Here is a 21,888-nt window from a genome sequence, read left to right as displayed (position 1 = left end):
TTACAAGGATTCGATTCATTAAGAAGTGGATATGGATTTTCACTCGTCGATAAAAACCACATCCGAACTACTAAACTTATACATTTATAAATTATTTATATATATAAATAAAATTTAACTATAATCAATTAATAAAATTAATTTATACGTATTGGTATTCTAATTTTATAAGTTATTTTATTGTATTTTCACATTAACTATTATTTCATCACATTAAAATTTCTTGTACACACCACATGTTATCATATTCAAATGAGTGAATCATGTATGTCACAAATTATTTTTATACATAATATTTTAGTTATTCACAATTCACAACATTTTTTTATTTTAATTTTTGAAATTGACATATATAATTAATTCATATATTTCTGAAATTACAATGTTTTACTTTTATGTATTTATTTTATAATTATTTTAAACTGAACTATTTTCACATATTTTCAAAAAAAATTATTTTCACAACACCTCTAACTTAAAATAGTTTCTTGTGCTTAGTTTTTTTATTATTGAACCATGTTAAATTAAAATTATTCATCTCAAAAAATTTAAATGGATCCAGTGGTCCGATCCGATAATCGAAGATCCTAATGAATTTGTTTATGAATTACGCTATTAAAAATCTGAAATTGATCCGATCTCAATCCAATCCAATAAATTTAAATGAATATGAATATGAATTTAATCAAATCCAATCCACATTTGAACACCAGCACAAGGATAACTTAGTCTGGTTCGCATTGTATATCTCCTAAAAAGGCACTTAAGCTTCAATTCGACGGAAATGGAATGAAATTTTATCATGTTTTACTAAAATTGCACCAAAATTTCCATCCTATTTTAGCCAATATTATTGTATGGTAATAATTCTATTTTAAATGAAAAATAGATTATGCCCATTATTTGATACGTTGACGTCTTACGGATCGTAATATCTTAAAAATTTTATGCAAATCATGCTTTCCGGTAAGAAAAATATATTTAAAAGGAAATTACAATAGCGAATTTTGACACGTAATTCACAGAAAAAAATTTAGTCAAAACGGACACTGCTAAATAACTTATACGTAGATATTGTCAAATTATTTTTCATGTGAATTTTAAGGTAATTTTCACTAGATTAAGTAAAATGAGAATGGTGGCTACAACCAGCAGAATAAAAATTCGCTACAATAAGTATTTAATAACAAAATTTATTGGCTTAATTTGATTTAAAAATGTGCAATAACATGAATATTAGTAATATCCATACATTAAGAAATAAGATTTTTGTAACTCCCCAATCATTGATATTGTCACAGGAACAATATGTTTGATTCCCTTAACACAGATTAGGAGATTATAATTTTTGCCAGCTTTCAGTGTTAATGCCAAGCCTCTTATAAATACCAAATGATTTTACTCTACAAATCAGAGCTTCAACATACATAAACATTGCTCCATTTGCTTTTCTTTTGGTTTCTGTTCTTGATAGCTTGTTTAGAGATGGCCAAAAAGTTCAGCATTGGCCGCCAAAAGATCAAGATTGCGAAAATAGAGCGTAAGAATCACCTGCAAGTTACCTTCTCAAAGCGTCGATCAGGCCTTTTTAAGAAGGCAAGTGAGCTCTGTACACTTTGTGGAGTTGAGATTGCCATTATAGTCTTTTCTCCAGCTGGAAAAGTGTTCTCCTTTGGACATCCTAATGTTGAAGGTATAATTGATAGGTTTTTTAGTCGCAATCCTCCACCTTCAAACTCAAGCACTCTCCATCTCGTTGAAGCTCATCGTAGTATGACTGTTTGCGAGCTGAACTTCCATCTCACACAGATTTTCAATGAACTAGAGGGTGAGAGGAAGAGAGGAGAGGCACTTGATGACATGAGGCAAGCTAGCCAGAGCCAGTTTTGGTGGGAATCTCCAGTCGAAAAGATGGGATTTGATGAGCTTCAACAATTGAAGGACTGCATGGAAGCGTTGAAGAAAAATGTGAACAATCAAGCTAATAGCATCTTGATTGAGAATGCAAATTCTAATTTGCCACCTTTTGGTTTTAATGGACACAGGGCCTTTAATCAGTTTGAAGCTAAGCCTAATCAGATTGATCCTGCTTCTCATGTCCCTGGTTACGGATATGGTAATGGTTATTTTGGTCTGAGCAACTTTGCTGCGTAATCTGAGCTTGTGTCTTGCTAGACAGTTCTGAGTCTCCATTTTGATTGATGCTGTGTGGCTTTGCCGGAAAAGAAAGTTCATTTTTCTATCTATTGGTTAAAGTTGTAACTTAAATTTGACAAACAGTTTGATCTGAAGTTTATTCTGAGGTTGTAATGGATATTGTTTTTTGAAAATGGTCAGCTGCATATGTCTAAATATTCTTTAAGCTTAAAATGTCAATTACTATTGAAAAGTTATCAAAAAAGAGCCCTGTGGGCATCATTCGTTTCAAATAGCCATCATCAACTAACATAAGCACTGAGAGTTGGATGAACGCGAACTTATAATCTTGTTTTTCATATCAAAACAAGTTATATTGGGAAAGAAAAATTACCAACTTTTTTTTGAAATATTAATAAAAAGAAGAAGCAATTGATTAATCTATAAATTAGATTTGAAAGATGAACTTTGACTTGCGACTCAAGGAACTGGATCTCAAGCGAACGGGGTTTTGTCGTGCATTTGACAAACTCAGATTACAAATTTAAATAGGATATTAACATCTACCAACCCCCACTATATCTACCTTTACTATATATATTATATTTTGTTCGTTTCGGATATAGCATGACTTTTTTTGTAGTGTATAAAATTCACACATTAACACTCGAGATCTTGTAATGAGTAGATACTTCCACAAAAGTATAATCGATTTTCTGATTAAATACAGTACGCGATATTTTTCTATACTTTTGCATTCAATTCTAGCCATTTTCGCACCCTTTAATCGATCTAATCAACATATATACATATAACTCTCCCACCCCTTTTCATTACTAATGGATTATCCTTACTATTTTATTTTACTAAAAATGCAATGATCTTATTTTGTTCTCGGTTTAAAACATATGTCTTTAGTTACATGAGAAGTATTTTTCTAAACATATTTTATCTTTACTGACTCAATTAAGATCCCTCGGGAATAAAATCTTACCCTTTTTCTATGTTAGCCAAACAGCCAGCCAGATGGAACGAGATTAAAATTTTTAATATTAAAAAATGTTTATTTAAAATTACACAAAATATGACACGAAATTATGATATGAATGTACATAACATGAAACGAATTTTTAACTAGTCATATTTTTGGTTTACTATTCATTTAAACTAAACATAAAAGTTTCCTGATTTGAAAGTATATAAAACAAACGAATTGTCGGGTTTAACTAAACATATACGAATTGGGGGGTTTAAGGTAAAAAGGTCTGAGCTTTAGTGGCTCTGAGGTATAGAGCATGGGTGTGTATGTACAGTATATGCGAAGAGGGGTTTTGGATATGAAGGAATTTATCTGATTCTGAAATGCAGTAACGCTGCAAGGGGTTTTGGGCTTGAGTAGGTAACCAAAATCGACCCAAATTTGTATTATAAATTTTTATGAATTGACTTGTCAGGACATATGTTCAAATTGAATTCGCAGACGCACATGAATGCATGCAAGATCTCATATTATTACGAGAAAAGTTATCTTTTGTTATAATTTTGGACCCCTAGTATTTATAAGATTGGATTTTTTAATAATATTTTGGACCCCTAATATTTTGTAGTAGAGGGTTGTTTGGTTGAAATAATAATTGTTTGCTTTTTTATTGTCTCATTTTGAAACAAATAATAATTTGCCATAAATACAATTATTACGGTACAATTACAGTCAACAATTTCATATACGACACAATTTTTTTCGTATTTCGGTTTATCTTTTTCGTACACAAACACGTAATTGTAATTAAATAAATAAATTAAGAGGCGGTTTTGAATTTACCTTTGTTACACCACATGAACAAATATAAATTGACATAAATACATATTTAAAGAAATATTTTAAAATTATTTAATATATTTTATAAATGTATATTATTTATAATTATTATAAAAACAAAATAGAAAAAATTTCAAATTCAAAAATTTGACAACACTTATAACTTATTGACTTAAACTCAATTAATAAAAGTACTCCTAACAAAAAAATTATATTGAAAAAGAAAAATCATTATTTTGTGAAAATGTTAAAAACAAAAGAAGAAGCAATTGATTAATTTATAAATTAGATTTGAATGAGACCTTTGACGATTTTCGCTTGCGACTCAACTGGAGGAACCTAAATATGGAAGCGAACGAGGGCTTGTTCATTTGACAAACTCACCACACATATTTCAAGTAAAATGTGTCATGCACATACGAGTAACGTAACTCATAGAATTTCCTTTTCACTTCCCATTCTGCTAGTAATAAAAAGATATGCGAGAACTCTTACCCATGTCTCCATTTTTTTTAAATTATTTGCTGGAGTTGTTCGATTATAACTTGAGGCGCTACTTCAATGGCTCGATCTGAAAGACGACCGTCTCTACAGTTTTAGTACCATATCTTCCAAAACCAAGTTGTATACCGTCTTGTTTGCAACCTCTACTATATCCTCGTTTATGATATATGTATATGTATATATATATATATAATATTTTGTTCATTTCGAATAGGGCGACCTTTTTTTAGTAATGAAATCCATATACGGGGTCAGAGGATTTGGTCATCACGATGAAACCTCAATCCAAGATAAATTGTTTAATCAATAAACAAATGTCAGCAGAAGATATTTAACATCTATGACCCCAAACATCCAAGATCTTTTAAGATTACAGTTCTAGAAACAAGAATTCCAAATTCAATAAATACATTTTTCACTTTCTTTTAAAATAATTCTCAATTCAATACCAAACCCACTAGTATAACTTCGAAAAAAGTACACTAGTCCCAACTATAAAATAAATAAATATAATATAATATAATATAATTAATATAATATAAACAACTTTACATAACAGAACTTACACTAGTCCGCAAACCCTGGACCAACCACCTTCCAAAAGCTTCTTCATTGCTTCCTCGAATTACACGGCTAAATATATATAATATTTTGTTCGTTTCGAGTGGCGACCTTTTTTAAGAAAATGAAATCCATACTTTGACAAATGAGATTTTGTAACAAGTAGACACTTCTGCAGGAGCATAATCGATTTTATGGTTAAATACATTACGAGATATTTTTTCATACTTTTCATATTTAGTTCTAACTATTTTTTGCACCCTTTAATCGACCTGAACAACATTACACATATAAGGATCCCCTCCGCCCTTTTTCATTACTAATGGAATATCATTCATTATTTTACTAAAATTGGAACGCAGTGATTTTGTTTTATTTCAAGGTTAAAAACAAATATATTGAGTAACGAGAAGTACTTTGTTGAACAGGTTTTTTTTTACGGACTCAATTAAGGTCCCTCGGGAACGGAATGCTGCCTTTTTCTATGTTAGCCAAATGTCTGGATGGGATGAGACTAAAAATTTAATCGAAATTATAATATTTAAATAATTTTGGTCAAAATTACATAAAATATGACACAAAATTACACGACATGCAGGTACATGTACACAAACGAATTCTTAACTAGTCATGGATTTAGTATTCATTTAAACTAAACACGAAAGTACAAGAAGACGTGAAAGAATATAAAATGAACAAATTGTCAGGTTTAAGTACAAATCATCATTCAACAAAATAAAAAATGAATTACACTAGTACTAAAACATGAAAACTCCATTAAAAAAATGATTTTGAAGTGAAATTAAAAAATTAAAATAGTTCAATTTAAATGTTTCAATTTCGATAAAATATTCTAACTAAATTGATTAAAACCGACCTGTTAATAATATAAATAAATAAATATTATTCATATTTTATATAACTATTTGCTATTGCATTTTTAGGAATAGGAGATATATGATTCTTGTTCCAATTTTATCCGAAAAATAAGCCGAATGCATTTTAGATAGGGTCGTAGAAGGGAGGGAGGGAGGGAGGTTCTTGTTGTTTCCACTTTTTCTCAAAGTTATTCCTCACCAGTCCTCACACTAGCACTCTCGCATAATACTTGGTGCTTGGTACTTGATTGACAATTCAATCTATGTTCCACGTTCTTTCATAACAGCAAAAGCAATCCTCCTTTCTTTTTATCTTTCAAAGCTTGTCTATGCACGGTTTTATCATCGTAAAATCGAAAATGAGTGTTTAACATGCGGAGGATTGCCATCAAAATTTGAGTAGAATCATAGTATTTCTTAACTTCTTTGGGCACAACCTGTTGTAGAAACATTGCTAGTTTCTTGGCAAAGGTATATGATAATGTTATTGAATATAATGCAAATGCAATTGTTCTCTGAAAAACGATACTGTCACTTTATTTGCATAGGTACATATAGGAAGATTAAAGCTGATCAACGAGATGTGCACCAAGGAATTATCATCATAAATATTTAGTTTAATAGCGTGATTAGTAAATTAACGACATAAGATCAGTTAAACTTGTAGTATTCAACTCCCCTTCTTCCAAAAACAGCTCTGCTCCCGTCTTCCCATCAATCTTATAGGATTCGATTCATTAAGAAGTGGATGTGGATTTTCACTCGTCCATAAAAACCAGATCCTAACTACAAACTTATACATTTATAAATTATTAATATATATAAATAAAATTTAACTATAATCATTAAACTTATAAGGATTCGATTCATTAAGAAGTGAATGTAAAGTGTTCATGGACGACTTCTCAGTCTTTGGCGATTCATTTGATGAGTGCTTGCAAAATCTTGGACACGTTCTCAAGAGGTGTGTTGAGACCAATCTGGTTCTCAATTGGGAGAAATGTCACTTTATGGTGCGACAGGGCATTATTCTTGGGCACAAGGTTTCTAGTAGGGTCTTGAGGTGGATAAGGCCAAGGGGGGTCATTGAGAATCTTCCTCCACCTATTTCTGTTAAGGGAATTCGTAGTTTTCTTGGTCATCGAGGTTCTACAAGCGTTTCATCAAAGACTTCTCTAAGATTTCGAAGCCATTGTGCAGGTTTTTAGAGAAAGACGTCCCTTTCAGGTTTGATGACGAGTGCCTCGCAGCTTTCGAGATATTGAAGAAGAGTTTAATCACGGCACCAGTCATAACTGCACCTGATTGGAATGAACCTTTTGAGATGATGTGCGATGCAAGTGACTATGCAGTTGGAGCAGTTCTTGGACAGAGGAAGAACAACATATTTCATGTGGTCTACTATGCTAGTAAGACCCTAAATGGTGCCCAACTGAATTATACTTCTAGGAGAAAGAGCTTTTGGCTATGTCTATGGTTTTGAGAAATTTCGATCTTATTTACTTAGGACTAAGGTGACAGTTTTCATTGATCACGCTGTAATTCGATATCTCGTCTCAAAGAAGGACTTGAAGCCTAGATTGATTAGATGGGTTCTTTTGCTTCAAGAACTTGAACTAGAGATCAAGGACAGAGAAGGAACTGAAAATCTAGTCGCTGATCATCTCGCGCATTTAGAAAATCCTAATGCTACTTCATTGGAGAAGACATTGATAAATGAGTCTTTTCTCGACGAGCAGCTGTTTGGAGTGCAAGAAGAAGAACCGTGGTTTAGACATTGTGAACTACCTTGTGAGTAATATCATGCCTCCTGACTTATCTTACGCTCAAAGGAAGAAGTTTCTACATGAAGTAAAGTAGTATGTGGGATGAGCCATTTATTTTTTGACAAAGAGCTGACCAAACCATCAGGAGATGTATTCCCTACATCGAAACGGGGGGATCTTGCGAGATTGCCACTTAACAGCTTATGGAGGACATTATGGAGGAGAAAAGACAGCAGCTCGTGTTCTTCAAGCAGGTTTCCTTTGGCCGACATTATTTAAAGATGCTCATCAGTTCGTTTTGAAATGTGATCGATGTCAACAGGTGGGTAATATGTCTAAAAGGGATGAGATGCCTCTTAATGTGCTTCTCGAGGTTGAAGTCTTGATGTTTGGGGAATTGACTTCATGGGGCCATTTGTCTCATCTTGTAACAATCAGTATATCTTGTTGGCGGTTGATTACGTGTCGAAATGGGTTGAAGTTAAGGTGTTATCAAAGAACGATGCGAAAGTGGTGCTTAATTTTCTTCATAAGCAGATATTCACAAGGTTTGGAACTCCAAGAATCATAACCAGTGATGAGGGGTCGCATTTTTGCAATCACAAGTTCACTGCTATGATGAAAAGGTATAATGTGAATCATCGCATTGCTACAGCTAATCATCCTCATACGATGACCTTTCAGGTAGTGATGAGGAAAAGCTTTTGAAGATTCTGAGAAGTTAAATCGGCAATTGGCTGGACTATAGCAGTTATCAAGGGAATCAGCCCTTCTTATTGCATGCATAAAATTCTGCTAGAGGAAGGTAGCAAGCCTATGGTCGAGCAGCAAAGAAGACTTAATCCGATCATGAAGAGGTAGTGAAGAAGAAATTCTTAAGTGGCTAGATGCAGGGATCATCTACCCTATTTTTGACAGTTCATGGGTAACCCTGTTCAATGTGTGCCAAAGAAAGGTGGAATTACTGTGGTAGCAAATGAGAAGAATGAGCTTATTCCTACTAGAATAGTCACAGATAGAGAGTTTGCATGGACTATACAAAGCTGAACAAAGCCACTAGAAGGATCACTTCCCTTTGCCTTTTATTGATCAGATGCTCAATAGGTTGGCTGGTCATGAGTATTGTTGTCTTCTGGATGGTTATTCGGGTTTTAATCAAATTTGTATCGCTCCAGAAGATCAGGAGAAAACTACCTTCACTTGTCCATTTGGTACTTTCGCCTTCAGATGAGTTTCTTTTGGTCTGTGTGATGCGCCAGCCACATTTAGAGATGTATGATAGTCATCTTTTATGACATAATTGGCCAGAATGTGGAAGTGTTCATGGACGACTTCTCAGTCTTTGGCGATTCATTTGATGAGTGCTTGCAAAATCTTGGACACGTTCTCAAGTGTGTGTTGAGACCAATCTGTTCTCAATTGGGAGAAATGTCACTTTATGATGCGACATGCATTATTCTTGGGCACAAGGTTTCTAGTAAGGGTCTTGAGGTGGATAAGGCCAAGGTGGGGGTCATTGAGAATCTTCCTCCACCTATTTCTGTTAAGGGAATTCGTAGTTTTCTTCATCATGCGAGGTTCTACAGGCGTTTCATCAAAGACTTCTCTAAGATTTCGAAGCCATTGTGCAGTTTTCTAGAGAAAGACGTCCCTTTCAGGTTTGATGACGAGTGCCTCGCAGCTTTCGAGACATTGAAGAAGAGTTTAATCACGACACCAGTCATAACTGCACCTGATTAGAATAAACCTTTAGAGATGATGTGCGATGCAAGTGACTATGCAGTTGGAGCAGTTCTTGGGCAGAGGAAGAACAACATATTTCATGTGGTTTACTATGCTAGTAAGACCCTAAATAGTGCCCAACTGAATTATACTACTACGGAGAAAGAGTTTTGGCTATTGTCTATGGTTTTGAGAAATTTCGATCTTATTTACTTGGGACTAAGGTGACAGTTTTCACTGATCACGCTGTAATTCGATATCTCGTCTCAAAGAATGACTCGAAGCCTAGATTGATTAGATGGGTTCTTTTGCTTCAAGAACTTGAACTAGAGATCAAGGACAGAGAAGGAACTGAAAATAAAGTCGCTGATCATCTCGCGTTTAGAAAATCCTAATGCTACTTCATTGGAGAAGACATTGATAAATGAGTCTTTTCCCGACGAGCAGCTATTTGGAGTGCAAAAGAAGAACCGTGATTTGCAGACATTGTGAACTACCTTGTGAGTATCATGCCTCCTGACTTATCTTACGTTCAAAGGAAGAAGTTTCTACATGAAGTAAAGTGGTATGTGTGGGATGAGCCATTTATTTTTCGACAAGGAGCTGACCAAATCATCAGGAGATGTATTCCCTATAGCGAAACGGGGGGATCTTGCGAGATTGCCACTTAACAGCTTATGGAGGACATTATGGAGGAGAAAAGACAGCAGCTCGTGTTCTTCAAGCAGGTTTCCTTTGGCCGACATTATTAAAAGATGCTCATCAGTTCGTTTTGAAATGTGATCGATGTCAACGGGTGGGTAATATGTCTAAAAGGGATGAGATGCCTCTTAATGTGCTTCTCGAGGTTGAAGTCTTCGAATAGGGCGACCTTTTTAAGAAAATGAAATCCATACTTTGACAAATGAGATTTTGTAACAAGTAGACACTTCTGTAGGAGCATAATCGATTTTATGGTTAAATACATTACGAGATATTTTTCATACTTTTCATATTTAGTTCAAACTATTTTTTGCACCCTTTAATCGACCTGAACAACATTTACACATATAAGGATCCCCTCCACCCTTTTTCATTACTAATGGAATATCATTCATTATTTTACTAAAATTCGAACGCAGTGATTTTGTTTTATTTCAAGGTTAAAAACAAATATATTGAGTAACACGAGAAGTACTTTGTTGAACAGGTTTTATTTTTACGGACTCAATTAAGGTCCCTCGGGAACGGAATGCTGCCCTTTTTCTATGTTAGCCAAATAGTCTAGATGGGATGAGACTAAAAATTTAATCGAAATTATAATATTTAAATAATGTTTTGGTCAAAATTACATAAAATATGACATAAAATAACACGACATGCGGGTACATGTACACAAACGAATTCTTAACTAGTGATGGATTTAGTATTCATTTAAACTAAACACGAAAGTACAAGAAGACGTGAAAGAATATAAAATGAATAAATTGTCAGGTTTAAGTACAAATCATCGTTCAACAAAATAAAAAATGAATTGACACTAGTACTAAAACATGAAAACTCCATTCAAATAAAAATGATTTTGAACTGAAATTAAAAAATTAAAAATATTTCAATTTAAATGTTTCAATTTCGATAAAATATTCTACCTAAATTGATTAAAACCGGACCTGTTAATAATATAAATAAATAAATATTATTCATATTTTATATAACTATTTGCTATTGCATTTTTAGGAACAGGAGATATATGATTCTTGTTCCAATTTTATCCGAAAAATAAGTCGACTGCATTTTAGATAGGGTCGTAGAGAGGAGGGAGGGAGGGGAGTGAGGTTCTTGTTGTTTCCACTTTCTCTCAAAGTTATTCCTCACCGGTCCTTACACTAGAACTCCCGCATAATACTTGGTGCTTGGTTCTTGACTGACATAAGTTCAATCTATGTTCCGCGTTCTTTCATAACAGTAAAAGCAATCCTCCTTTTTTTATCTTTAAAGCTTGTCTATTCACGGTTTTATCATCGTAAAATCGAAAATGAGTGTTTAACATGCTGAGGATTGCCATCAAAATTTGAGTAGAATCATAGTATTTCTTAACTTCTTTGGGCACAACCTATTGTAGAAACATTGCTAGTTTCTTGGCTAAGGTATATGATAATGTTATTGAATAGAATGCAAATGCAACTTGTTTCTCTGAAAAATGGTACTGTCACTTTATTTGCATAGGTACAAAAGGAAGATTTAAGCTGATCAACGAGATGTGCACCAAGGAATTATCATCATAAATATTCAGTCTAATAGCGTGATTAGTAAAATAACGACATAAGATTCTTCAAAAAAGCTCTGCTCCATCTTCCCATCCAATCTTATAAGGATTCGATTCATTAAGAAGTGGATGTGGATTTTCACTCGTCCATAAAAAACCAGATCCTAACTACTAAACTTATACATTTATAAATTATTAATATATAAATAAAATTTAACTATAATCAATTAATAAACTTAATTATATGTATTAATATTCTAATTTTTCAAGTTATTTATTTATTTTCAAAGTAACTATTATCATCATATTAAAATTTCTTCTACACACCACATTTTATCATATTATAATGAGTGAATCATGTGCGTCAGAAATTATTTTCATACATAATATTTTATTTATTCACAATTCACAACATTTTTTATTTTAATTTTTAAAATGACTTATATAATTAATTCATATATTTCTTAAATTACAATGTTTTACTTTTATGTATTTATTTTATAATTATTTTAAACTGAACTTTTTTCACATTTTCCAAATTTTTATTTTCACAACATCTCTGACTAAAATAGTTTTGTGTGCTTAAGTTTTTTTATTATTGAACCATGTTAAATTAAAATTATTCATCTCAAAAAATTTAAATGGATTGGAGGTCCGATCCGATAATCGGAGATCCTAATGAATTTGGATATAAATTATGTTATTAAAAATCTGAAATTGATCTGATCTCAATCCAATCCAACAAATTTAAATAATATGAATTTAATTAAATCCGATCCAAATTTGAACATCACACAAGGATAACTTACTCTGATTCACATTGTATATCTCCTAAAAGGCACTACGCTTCATTCAACAGAAATGGAATGAAATTTTATCATGTTTTCTAAAATTGCACCAAATTTCCATCATATTTTAGCCAATATTATTGTATGGTAATAATTCTATCCCCAAAAACTTCTGTATTCATGATTATATCTTCCTATAAAGAGGTGTTAGCATATTTTTCATCAATTGAACCTTCCTCCAACAAAAATTCTTTTAGGCCATATTATTAAATGAAAATATATTATTCCCATTATTTGATACATTGACGTCTTACGGATCGTAATATCTTAAAAATCTTATGCAAATCATGTTTTCTGGTAAGAAAATATATTTAAAGAAATACAATACCGAATTTTGACACGTAAGTCACAGCAAAAAATTTAGTCAAAACGGACACTGCTAAATAATTAGCTTATACGTAGATATTGTCGAATTATTTTTTCATGTGAATTTTAAGGAAATTTTCACTAGATTAAGTAAAATGAGAGTGGTGGTGACAACCGGCAGAATAACAAATTCGCTAGAATAAGTATTTAATAATAAAATTTATTGGCTTAATTTGAATTAAAAATGTGCAATAGCATTAATATTACTAATATCCATACATTAAGAAATAAGATTTTTGTAACTCCCGTCATTGATATTGTCACAGGTACAATATGTTTAATTGCCTTAAAACATATTAGGAGTTATAATTGTTGCCAGCTTTCAGTGTAAATGCCAAGCCTCTTATAAATAGTAAATGATTTTACACTACAAATCAGAGCTTCAACATGCATAAACATTGCTCCATTGGCTTTTCTTTTGGTTTCTGTTCTTGATAGCTTGTTTAGAGATGGCAAAAAAGCCCAGCATTGGTCACCAAAAGATCAAGATTGCGAAAATAGAGCGTAAGAATCACCTGCAAGTTACCTTCTCCAAACGTCGATCTGGCCTTTTAAGAAGGCGAGTGAGCTCCCTACACTTTGTGGAGTTGGGATTGCCGTTGTATTCCAAGCGTTTTGGTATGAGGGAAAAGCTTAGTCCGAGATATGTTGGACCTTTTGAGGTTTTGGTATCGTAGAGAGTTGCATTGCCGCCAAACTATCTCATGTGCATAATGTGTTTCATGTGTCTGTTTTGAGGGGCTATAAATATCATCCATTACACGTAGTTTAGTATCCATTGAATAAGATTAGAGAAGATCTTTCTTGTGAGGAAGAAGCTTGAGAGGAGCGAATTTTGAGGAAGAACGCCATTCCGTTTGTGAAAATTTTGTGGAAAAATCATCCGGAGAGAGAGGCTACTTGGGAATTAGAAGAATCTATTTGAGAAATATCCGTATTTATTCGATTCAGGTACGAGTTTTTAGTTTTTTTAATTCCGGGGACGGAATCGTATTTAAGGGGGTATATATGTAATATACGAGAATTTAATAATAATAATAATAATAATATTTGAATTAAAATTAAAATAAGTGATTTTAATTTTTTTAAATAGCATAGAAATAAAAGTAATAGTAATTAGTTGTTATAATTCTAATTATAATAGTTAGAGGATACCTTGTGTAATATATATATATATATATATATATATATATCAACACACGGGCATTCTTAATTTACGCAAGCAAAGGAAAAGAGAAGAAAAATCTAGAAGAGCAGGCGGATAAAGACTTAGAGGAAAACAGAGTCATCGAGCCTTGTAGTAGTTTTTTTGTTTGTTTTCATTGAATAAGGTAACTCTTTATTGCTGTTATTATAATTAGTCATATAGCTAAGCACTTCGCATGTGACCTTGTCAATTGTTGATAGAGCACACACAACACACAAATTTAGTAATAAATTGTATGGCCATCCTTGTTTCTTTGTTGTCAAATCACGTCATTAGTGTCAACTAGGAACCATGTTGTATTTTATTATCATTCAGTTTTGGTATCCATAATATGTTATTTATGTTATATTATTCAAGTGCGAATTATATTATTTATTTATACATATGTTTAATCCACAAGATCTGCTGCTTCAATTCCAATTTTCATGTTACTTTAAAATTATTAAGTTAGATTATGCATATGTGAGCTTTTATTTAATTGCGGTTGATTAGACTATGATAGTGTGGCAACTGGATGATTCAAGTTATTTAAATTATTTATATAAAATTAAAATTTTGTGAGGGTTTTTCACTACTTCAATATACTTATTTATTAGTTATAATTTAAATTGATTTTATGTATGCCACTTACCATTAAAAATTTAATTGGTGTACATGTACTTAGTCCAATTATACTAGTGAGTCCAATTATACTAGTGTCATAATTTATAATTAATTATTTAATAAAGGTGAACAATGGTAGTTAATTTGAATCTAACTATTTTAAGTATATGTATTATTAAATTAGTAAGCAGTGTGGTAGTTAGGTGCATTCGTTTAAACAAATTGTATAATTATAAATGTAATAATGACATGACATTTGGTCTCTTTAGTGTTAAATTCGAGGACATGTAATGTACTGATTCGGAGCCGAATAGTTGTGTATTGATAAAAAAATTATTTTGAATAAATTAAGAAGCAACAAACATTAATTATAAATTTTAATTTTGTAATTAGATCACGGGTCGGGGATTTAGCACATCATTTGCAGATTTTGATATTACTTTAGTTGCGATATTCGAGGTACGGATTATGTCCCTTTTTTATTCACCGTTACTCCTCTTGTCCATTATATTTATTTGATTCATTATGTTCTACTTTCTGTTCATTCCGTTAATATTTGCTTTGACCGTTTTAATTTCCGAAAATTATTTTAAAATTTGATTTTGAAAATTTAGATATCTGTGTATGCGGTTTTCAAAAATTATTTATGACACTCACCTGCTTTGGAAATTTGTATCATTTTTCTCATGTGATTTTTAAATTTTGCGAGAATATTTTCATTTTGAACCCTTAGTGTGATTTAGGGTATACCGAGTTAACAGGAGTACTACAGCCATGTCATTGCGGTACCAGTGACATGACACTTCCGTGACACTGTGATTGGTCATGGCGTATCCTTCTGTTAGCTCTTGGGAGGAGTTTGGCCATTTTGATATTTGTTCAGGATACGTGGCTGCACCCAGAATTTGATTTGTGATTTGATTTATGGTGACGTTGTATATGTCGTACACGTTATCCATTCTGTTGCACATATTAGGTACCCTATGATGTGTGTATTTGTATCCGTTCTGATTTCGGTATGAAATATCATAACCCAAAATTATTGTTTTATTATAAGCTGTGAAATATTTATTTCTGATTTTCTGTTTTATAAATTGTATTCCAAATCCGTACTGGGCGTTTGGCTCATGCCGTATTTTTTTCCGGTAGGTGCATAGGGGAAATCTTGGACTGTGCTATGGAGAGCAACCCCATTTATTGATTAGAATTTTGACTTTATCAATATCTAGACTTAATTATTTATTTAGAGATTTCAACATTTATTTTTGGTTTAGACAGTTTGTAGATTTAATATTATTTTTGGAGATTTTATACTGTTTATTTATTGTTTAGAAATATATTAGTGCTCTGTTTGCAGGTTTATGATAGGTAATACCTCCTTCTAATTTTTAAGAAGGGGTGTTACAAACTGGTAGTATCAACTCCCATTCTTCCAAAACAGGTCTGCTCCCACCTTCCCATCTAGAGCTGCAAACGAACAGAACCGAGCCGAGTTCTGTCCGAGCGAGCCGAGCATAATTTTTTTTAAAATGAACCGAGCCGAGCTGAGTTTAAAAACCCAGCCGAAAAAAAATGTTTACGATCGGTCGTTTATAAAGGAGCCGAGCCGGACACGAGTTTGCTCACGAATAACCGAGCCGAGCCGAACTCGAGCCGAGTCGAGTTGTTCACTAATAGTTCGCATATATTTTTTAATCGACCAAGCTTAAGGTATAATTTATAACTTTATAAGTTTTATGGAGATCAAATACTAATTTCATCTTACAATTATATACTCACACTTACACTCTACACTTATCAATTTTTTTCACTAGTCGAGTTTTAAGAACAAAATCATTTTTATTTTAAATTAATGAGACATTCATAACTTTAGAAATTATACAACTTTTAAATTGTTGATGTCGATTGTCAAAGATTTAGTAATTTTTATATTTCAGTTAAATTGTTTTAGATTAGAAACGAGATATAAAATAAAATAAAGGAAGTAAGCCCATTTAAGTGGTTGAGAAATAAAATTATTAAAAATTATCTTATGTTTTTCTTAAAAATATTATAATTTATTTTAAGAACTCACTATTTTAATTTATTTGAAATTGTAATTTTGGTCGATTTTATCATAGACACCTCTAATAAAAGTGTGAGGTGATTTAGTGTTAAGTTTAATTAGAAATTGTTTGTTAAAGTAATCAAGCTCTAGTGTATGTATGAAATTAATTAAATTATTTATTGTTAAAATATATATTGAATTTTTATTAAATTAATTATTATACTTTAAAATTAGTATTAAATTTTAATTAAAAAAATTTAAAATCTTTATAAAAGTGATTAGTAAATATTTATTACTCCCTCAGTCCCTTCCAATTGTTTACATTTCTGGGGAAGTGTCCGGCACGCATTTTAAGGTGCATAAAAAGTATAGTTATGTAACTTATTTTTACAATTTTTTTTGAATAAAAGTTGAATGTTTTAATTTTTATTCAGAAAAATAAAATTGTAAAAAAAATTACAGAACTATACTTTATATGCACCTTAAAATGCGTGTCGGACACTCTCTAAAAAATGTAAACAATTGAAAAGGACGGAGGGAGTATATGGTATATTTAAAAAATTTATCTGAGCCGAGTTACCGAGTTCGAGCCGAGTCCGAGCTAAACGAGCCGAGTCCGAGCCGAATATTAAAAAACTCGGCTCGGCTCGTTTAATTATCTGAGCTTATTTTTTTGTTCGCGATCGGCTCGTTTAAGAAAACGAGTCTAGCCAAGTTCACTTAACGAGCCGATCCCGATTTTTGTTCACGAACGGCTCTGTTCATTTGCAGCTCTATTCCCCTCCAATCTTACAAGGATTCGATTCATTAAGAAGTGGATATGGATTTTCACTCGTCGATAAAAACCACATCCGAACTACTAAACTTATACATTTATAAATTATTTATATATATAAATAAAATTTAACTATAATCAATTAATAAAATTAATTTATACGTATTGGTATTCTAATTTTATAAGTTATTTTATTGTATTTTCACATTAACTATTATTTCATCACATTAAAATTTCTTGTACACACCACATGTTATCATATTCAAATGAGTGAATCATGTATGTCACAAATTATTTTTATACATAATATTTTAGTTATTCACAATTCACAACATTTTTTTATTTTAATTTTTGAAATTGACATATATAATTAATTCATATATTTCTGAAATTACAATGTTTTACTTTTATGTATTTATTTTATAATTATTTTAAACTGAACTATTTTCACATATTTTCAAAAAAAATTATTTTCACAACACCTCTAACTTAAAATAGTTTCTTGTGCTTAGTTTTTTTATTATTGAACCATGTTAAATTAAAATTATTCATCTCAAAAAATTTAAATGGATCCAGTGGTCCGATCCGATAATCGAAGATCCTAATGAATTTGTTTATGAATTACGCTATTAAAAATCTGAAATTGATCCGATCTCAATCCAATCCAATAAATTTAAATGAATATGAATATGAATTTAATCAAATCCAATCCACATTTGAACACCAGCACAAGGATAACTTAGTCTGGTTCGCATTGTATATCTCCTAAAAAGGCACTTAAGCTTCAATTCGACGGAAATGGAATGAAATTTTATCATGTTTTACTAAAATTGCACCAAAATTTCCATCCTATTTTAGCCAATATTATTGTATGGTAATAATTCTATTTTAAATGAAAAATAGATTATGCCCATTATTTGATACGTTGACGTCTTACGGATCGTAATATCTTAAAAATTTTATGCAAATCATGCTTTCCGGTAAGAAAAATATATTTAAAAGGAAATTACAATAGCGAATTTTGACACGTAATTCACAGAAAAAAATTTAGTCAAAACGGACACTGCTAAATAACTTATACGTAGATATTGTCAAATTATTTTTCATGTGAATTTTAAGGTAATTTTCACTAGATTAAGTAAAATGAGAATGGTGGCTACAACCAGCAGAATAAAAATTCGCTACAATAAGTATTTAATAACAAAATTTATTGGCTTAATTTGATTTAAAAATGTGCAATAACATGAATATTAGTAATATCCATACATTAAGAAATAAGATTTTTGTAACTCCCCAATCATTGATATTGTCACAGGAACAATATGTTTGATTCCCTTAACACAGATTAGGAGATTATAATTTTTGCCAGCTTTCAGTGTTAATGCCAAGCCTCTTATAAATACCAAATGATTTTACTCTACAAATCAGAGCTTCAACATACATAAACATTGCTCCATTTGCTTTTCTTTTGGTTTCTGTTCTTGATAGCTTGTTTAGAGATGGCCAAAAAGTTCAGCATTGGCCGCCAAAAGATCAAGATTGCGAAAATAGAGCGTAAGAATCACCTGCAAGTTACCTTCTCAAAGCGTCGATCAGGCCTTTTTAAGAAGGCAAGTGAGCTCTGTACACTTTGTGGAGTTGAGATTGCCATTATAGTCTTTTCTCCAGCTGGAAAAGTGTTCTCCTTTGGACATCCTAATGTTGAAGGTATAATTGATAGGTTTTTTAGTCGCAATCCTCCACCTTCAAACTCAAGCACTCTCCATCTCGTTGAAGCTCATCGTAGTATGACTGTTTGCGAGCTGAACTTCCATCTCACACAGATTTTCAATGAACTAGAGGGTGAGAGGAAGAGAGGAGAGGCACTTGATGACATGAGGCAAGCTAGCCAGAGCCAGTTTTGGTGGGAATCTCCAGTCGAAAAGATGGGATTTGATGAGCTTCAACAATTGAAGGACTGCATGGAAGCGTTGAAGAAAAATGTGAACAATCAAGCTAATAGCATCTTGATTGAGAATGCAAATTCTAATTTGCCACCTTTTGGTTTTAATGGACACAGGGCCTTTAATCAGTTTGAAGCTAAGCCTAATCAGATTGATCCTGCTTCTCATGTCCCTGGTTACGGATATGGTAATGGTTATTTTGGTCTGAGCAACTTTGCTGCGTAATCTGAGCTTGTGTCTTGCTAGACAGTTCTGAGTCTCCATTTTGATTGATGCTGTGTGGCTTTGCCGGAAAAGAAAGTTCATTTTTCTATCTATTGGTTAAAGTTGTAACTTAAATTTGACAAACAGTTTGATCTGAAGTTTATTCTGAGGTTGTAATGGATATTGTTTTTTGAAAATGGTCAGCTGCATATGTCTAAATATTCTTTAAGCTTAAAATGTCAATTACTATTGAAAAGTTATCAAAAAAGAGCCCTGTGGGCATCATTCGTTTCAAATAGCCATCATCAACTAACATAAGCACTGAGAGTTGGATGAACGCGAACTTATAATCTTGTTTTTCATATCAAAACAAGTTATATTGGGAAAGAAAAATTACCAACTTTTTTTTGAAATATTAATAAAAAGAAGAAGCAATTGATTAATCTATAAATTAGATTTGAAAGATGAACTTTGACTTGCGACTCAAGGAACTGGATCTCAAGCGAACGGGGTTTTGTCGTGCATTTGACAAACTCAGATTACAAATTTAAATAGGATATTAACATCTACCAACCCCCACTATATCTACCTTTACTATATATATTATATTTTGTTCGTTTCGGATATAGCATGACTTTTTTTGTAGTGTATAAAATTCACACATTAACACTCGAGATCTTGTAATGAGTAGATACTTCCACAAAAGTATAATCGATTTTCTGATTAAATACAGTACGCGATATTTTTCTATACTTTTGCATTCAATTCTAGCCATTTTCGCACCCTTTAATCGATCTAATCAACATATATACATATAACTCTCCCACCCCTTTTCATTACTAATGGATTATCCTTACTATTTTATTTTACTAAAAATGCAATGATCTTATTTTGTTCTCGGTTTAAAACATATGTCTTTAGTTACATGAGAAGTATTTTTCTAAACATATTTTATCTTTACTGACTCAATTAAGATCCCTCGGGAATAAAATCTTACCCTTTTTCTATGTTAGCCAAACAGCCAGCCAGATGGAACGAGATTAAAATTTTTAATATTAAAAAAATGTTTCATTTAAAATTACACAAAATATGACACGAAATTATGATATGAATGTACATAACATGAAACGAATTTTTAACTAGCCATGTTTTGGTTTACTATTCATTTAAATTAAACATAAAAGTTTCCTGATTTGAAAGTATATAAAACAAACGAATTGTCGGGTTTAACTAAACATATACGAATTGGGGGGTTTAAGGTAAAAAGGTCTGAGCTTTAGTGGCTCTGAGGTATAGAGCATGGGTGTGTATGTACAGTATATGCGAAGAGGGGTTTTGGATATGAAGGAATTTATCTGATTCTGAAATGCAGTAACGCTGCAAGGGGTTTTGGGCTTGAGTAGGTAAATTTTTATGAATTGACTTGTCAGGACATATGTTCAAATTGAATTCGCAGACGCACATGAATGCATGCAAGATCTCATATTATTACGAGAAAAGTTATCTTTTGTTATAATTATTTGGACCCCTAGTATTTATAAGATTGGATTTTTTAATAATATTTGGACCCCTAATATTTTGTAGTAGAGGGTTGTTTGGTTGAAATAATAATTGTTTGTTCTTTTTTATTGTCTCATTTTGAAACAAATAATAATGTTGCCATAAATACATATTATTACGGTACAATTACAGTCAACAATTTCATATACGACACAATTTTTTTCGTATTTCGGTTTATCTTTTTCGTACACAAACACGTAATTGTAATTAAATAAATAAATTAAGAGGCGGTTTTGAATTTACCTTTGTTACACCACATGAACAAATATAAATTGACATAAATACATATTTAAAGAAATATTTTAAAATTATTTAAATATATTTTATAAATGTATATTGTATTTATAATTATTATAAAAACAAAATAGAAAAAATTTCAAATTCAAAATTTGACAACACTTATAACTTATTGACTTAAACTCAATTAATAAAAGTACTCCTAACAAAAAAATTATATTGAAAAAGAAAAATCATTATTTTGTGAAAATGTTAAAAACAAAAGAAGAAGCAATTGATTAATTTATAAATTAGATTTGAATGAGACCTTTGACGATTTTCGCTTGCGACTCAACTGGAGGAACCTAAATATGGAAGCGAACGAGGGCTTGTCGTGCATTTGACAAACTCACCACACATATTTCAAGTAAAATGTGTCACGTGCACATACGAGTAACGTAACTCATAGAATTTCCTTTTCGCTTCCC

General features: G+C 31.7%; 2 protein-coding genes across 2 annotated transcripts; both read left to right on the top strand.

Annotated features, from left to right (window-relative positions):
- The first annotated feature begins 1,485 nt into the window (after nucleotides 1-1,485).
- Nucleotides 1,486-2,154, top strand: LOC141703208 (agamous-like MADS-box protein AGL62). The gene has a single exon (XM_074506789.1). It carries the CDS (start codon nucleotides 1,486-1,488, stop codon nucleotides 2,152-2,154), a length of 669 nt encoding a protein of 222 aa, XP_074362890.1.
- Nucleotides 2,155-18,976: 16,822 nt separating this feature from the next.
- Nucleotides 18,977-19,645, top strand: LOC141703207 (agamous-like MADS-box protein AGL62). Its single transcript, XM_074506788.1, has one exon. The coding sequence runs from the start codon at nucleotides 18,977-18,979 to the stop codon at nucleotides 19,643-19,645; it is 669 nt and encodes a 222-aa protein (XP_074362889.1).
- Nucleotides 19,646-21,888: the final 2,243 nt, after the last annotated feature.

This window comes from Apium graveolens, unplaced genomic scaffold, assembly GCF_009905375.1.
Source record: "Apium graveolens cultivar Ventura unplaced genomic scaffold, ASM990537v1 ctg6335, whole genome shotgun sequence".
NCBI classification, from domain to species: domain Eukaryota; kingdom Viridiplantae; phylum Streptophyta; class Magnoliopsida; order Apiales; family Apiaceae; genus Apium; species Apium graveolens.
This window is presented reverse-complemented; position numbering and strand designations above follow the sequence as displayed.

Bases quoted from the DNA above. Each gene is read 5' to 3' on its own strand.
- LOC141703207 (XM_074506788.1), top strand. From the start codon at position 18,977: ATGGCCAAAAAGTTCAGCATTGGCCGCCAAAAGATCAAGATTGCGAAA.
- LOC141703208 (XM_074506789.1), top strand. From the start codon at position 1,486: ATGGCCAAAAAGTTCAGCATTGGCCGCCAAAAGATCAAGATTGCGAAA.